This window comes from Sycon ciliatum, unplaced genomic scaffold (assembly GCF_964019385.1).
Source record: "Sycon ciliatum unplaced genomic scaffold, ocSycCili1.1 SCAFFOLD_2685, whole genome shotgun sequence".
In the NCBI taxonomy this organism is placed as follows: Eukaryota; Metazoa; Porifera; class Calcarea; order Leucosolenida; family Sycettidae; genus Sycon; species Sycon ciliatum.
In genome coordinates, this window is record NW_027044788.1 from 908 (window position 1) to 5000 (window position 4093).

General features: G+C 48.9%; 1 protein-coding gene across 1 annotated transcript; it reads left to right on the plus strand.

Annotated features, from left to right (window-relative positions):
* Positions 1–235: 235 nt before the first annotated feature.
* Positions 236–3639, plus strand: LOC135830608 (uncharacterized; the record flags this gene model as incomplete). Its single annotated transcript, XM_065342839.1, has 1 exon — positions 236–3639. A coding segment is annotated over exon 1 (3404 nt), but the record flags the coding sequence as incomplete, so codon positions are not given.
* Positions 3640–4093: the final 454 nt, after the last annotated feature.

Sequence of the window (4093 nt, forward strand, 5' to 3'; positions counted from 1 at the left end):
CCCAGACGTCCATTAGAGGATGGTTCTTCGAAGGTTGGAGACCACGGCAGGAAGGCTTTGTGTGCATGCCTTTGCACGTGTGATGGAGTACGTCATGGTTGTAGTGTTACTGGTAAGCACCGAAATCGTGGCGGGCAGTAGCGAGCCATTTCGAGATGTCACCGCCTTTCCAATGCAACCGATTCCATTCGAAGTCGAGCGACCATATGGCGAGCAAATTCAAACTCCGACAGCTATGGTAACAGAGACAGTGATGTTCCGAGAAAACAGTAAAAGCGAGTACACGCCACATTTGATGTGTATGTACAAGCTATACCACGGCGCAACAGCCTACTTGGATGTGGCTGTGTACGATACCAGCTACATGGGGGGTCAAACATGGCACTTGCTAGAACGTGAAGTGGATTTGAGCGAGGCTCTGGATGCAAGATGCTCGTCTTCTTACGTTTCGCTTATGCCAAGCATAGCTGTGTCTCCATCCAAGCATCAGGTCATAATGCATGGTTGGGGCCCTGGTGAATGTGGAGAGCTGTTGCTGATGTACGACAGTGACCGGAGTACCAGGGTCATTCGGGCACAGCAGAAACAGGGGAATCCCCCCATTGGCGAACTAGGAACAGCTCTGGTCACCATTCCCGCACCAAGCGCTCGCGGAGGGAATAACGTGTATCGGAGCTCTCCATTCTTTTTGGTTTCATTCGCAGGGTGTGCATGGCATGGCTATCAGCCAAGAACACACAAGTGTTCGAATTACTCCGACGGCCTGCATCAGTTACTGGTAAGGGTGACCGAGGAACAGGACGGTGTCGGTGTCGAAAAATGGGAACACATCCAGCTGAATGAAACCCAGAAGCCTGAAAGTCGAGTATTCGCCAGGCTCTTCGCAGATGGCAATACCTCCCTTGTACTGTTTGGTGGATGGAAGCCCCTTGGACGTCGGAATGGCATTGCTACTTTGGATGTCTGGAGATTCGACCTTTCATCGCGGATGTGGGCAGAGCTGGGTGCTGTTTCCCTGAAGCTATGGAAAGCCTATCATTCCAAGAGGGGTCCAGGCTCGTTTGATATCATGGCATCCTATCAAGCCTCGCTTAGAACATTGGTCATTTACGACAACTTCAGACGCAATGGTTGCCTTGCCATTGTTTGCTACCTTTGGGAAGGCTCTGCCAGCTGTGCTAGGGCTTCGGTACGCTCGTCGTCCCGGTTTTTCCGAGGCATCTGTTGGGTAAACCTGGCATCAGGGACGACATCTTTCTATTTCGTATCTTCGCTGGGAAGAGAGATATCATCAGTGCGCATATACACAACCGTCACCAGGAATCGAATAGTTCAGCGACTGGAGCACCATGACTTGGGATTTGCGAAGGGCTTTCCAGGCTTTAAAGGAAGCTCGCGGCGGGAGGTCGCGGCCCTGCAACAGCCCGTGACTTCCAATGAGAATCGACAGTACGTATTCTTCGGAGCAGGAGGCAATTTAACGGCTGCGAGAGAAAGCCGACCAATACGGGACTTCATTGCTCAAAACAATGCCTCAATGCCAGTGTGGATATTACGCTACAGCAATCCAAGAAGATCAGGAACGCTGTCAAGCTTTGAGTACACTCTGCTCTATCCCAAACCGGGACCCAAGGACCCACTCCGCCACTACGCTAGCGTCACGTTTGTTACAAACAATACTGCGGTCTTACATGTATATGGTGGCTACATCAGAAGTTCAGCCAGGTCAGCTGAGCCTGATCCCAATCCAACGTGCTTCAATCTGCAGCGTCACTTTTGGACTAGAGCTGATATTGCAGCGGGTACTGTACCTTCGCTACGACGAGGGCACGTGTCATTCCGGCACAACAGCTCTGTCATGGTTGTGCATGGAGGAATTGCACCATGGGACGACGTTCTGGGCGATCTATGGATGCTCGTCATGGACGACGAACATCGCTGCAAAGTTCGCTGGCATAACCTTACGCCTCATGTCAAGAACAGACATCTACCCCAGCAATTTGGTCACAGTGCAACCCACACTGACAATGCTGTAATCCTGTACGGTGGGCGAAAACCAAGCCCTTCTAAACTCACATTCGTTAGAATACAATCGTCAACTTGGGTTTCGGTAAGCGATATTCCTATTAGCCCCAGCATTCCAAACCGCTACTACCACAGTCTCTCGTTTTTCAACCCTGACCTTATTCTTCTAGGAGGATCTCGGGCTGATGGTGATCGAAATCAGCCGCAAGCAGACTGGGCATTGCTGATGTCCTTCAAAAGAGCAGGAACTTCCATGATCGCCACCTCGACAAGATTCTTCAAAGCCAACATCGGGTCCCAATTGGTCTTTGGAGATATGGTGTTTTCAGGCTACGGGACAGACTCCAAAGTCAAGCTTGAGTCACATTTCAGCATTCTCAACACGACTGGACTGTGTCCTATTGGACATGAACGAGATCAAAACAACTCCTGCCATCCATGTGCCATTGGGTATTACTCAGCCACTCTTCAACAGCAATGTACAAAATGCAACCATTCACTGACAACCAGAAATGTGGCATCCAGTCATTGTGTTCCAGACAGCCCGTGTAAGCCACACACGTGCAGCAATCATGGTCAATGTATCGTCGACGAAGTCCACTTCAAACATATCTGTGTTTGCCAATTCGGATATCTTCCCGATGATGACTGCAAGACACCATCCATCTACCTGGCCTTGATGGCAGCTCTTGTTTTCACGTCCACTCTAACTATACTCACCATTGCTCTCATTCAGTTCTTGAGGAAGAGGAGAGCCCTCAATGCCAAGGAAATCGAATTAGTCAAGACCAACTGTGACCTCTACCGTTCCAAACGAAAACTCAGTCAACTTGATCATGGAACATGCATTGCCTGGTCGGATCTGAAGATCAAGAAACAACTGGCTACTGGAAGATTCATTAAGGTATTGCTAGCTGAGCTAGGCGATATGTCTGTTGTGGTTAAACGACTTCCAGCATTCGTTTCCACTGCCTCACCTGACCACATCTTCATCCAAGAGGCCGAAGTTCTTCGAACATTGCGCCATCCCAATATTGTCATGTTCTTTGGAGCTGGAAGGGACACAAGATCAGGCTGCCCTTTTCTAGTTATGGAATATTTAAGACGAGGCTCACTCTACGATGTTATCCATGATGAATCCAAAGCAATTGAACACATCGATCGCCTTCGCTTTTCCCTGGATGCTGCACGCGGAGTAAAGTACCTGCACAGTGCCAGTCCACCAAGAATTCATCGTGATATCAAGTCAGCCAACATGCTGGTCAGTGATAAATGGGTGGTGAAAGTAGCTGACATGGAGACTACACGATTTCTGGCTATCCTACAACCTAACACTAAGCCAAAGGAGACCTCGTCCGGTGCTGCTAACGGAGAAACAGATCACCCTAAACGCACTACATCCTTCACAAGCCATCAATCTGATCTGCTGACAACACCCCTTCTAGCTACCACAGTGCTCAGTGATGACAGCCATGGTAATACTCAGGACAGGCACAGATACACAGAGGGTATGACATCACGTATTGGAATGACGTGTGGCGTAGGCACTGATCGCTGGAGATCCCCTGAATCTATCAAGAAGAATCTCTACACGGAGAAACACGATGTTTACAGGTAAGGCTCCAGTGCTGCCCCACTGCCGACATGAAAGGAAGAGTAAAGTTCGCGTTTCCGTGTTTATACAATATTGTTGAGAAACATAACTTCTTGGCTGGTGCTAGTATCGCCATAAACCTGGTCAATTCTGAATGCACATGATCTTCAACCCTGAAACATACCACTTTGGGGAATCCTAAATACCAATAAACAATTGAAATGGCGCACTTTTGTGATCTACTGGTCAGACAACTTGGTGAACGACTGGGACATGGAGTCACGCAATTGCCACACGGTCTGCTCTATTTGCCATTTTCTTGGAAAGGACCGTGTAGAGTCTACGTGTGACAGCACATCTGCCAGTAGGCCCAGGCGAATAATGCTCGGAATTTGATGGATTCTTTCAATATGCTCGCATTCTGCTCCAAAATAGCACTGATAATGCTTGAATTCTGCTTCGGAAGAATGGAAA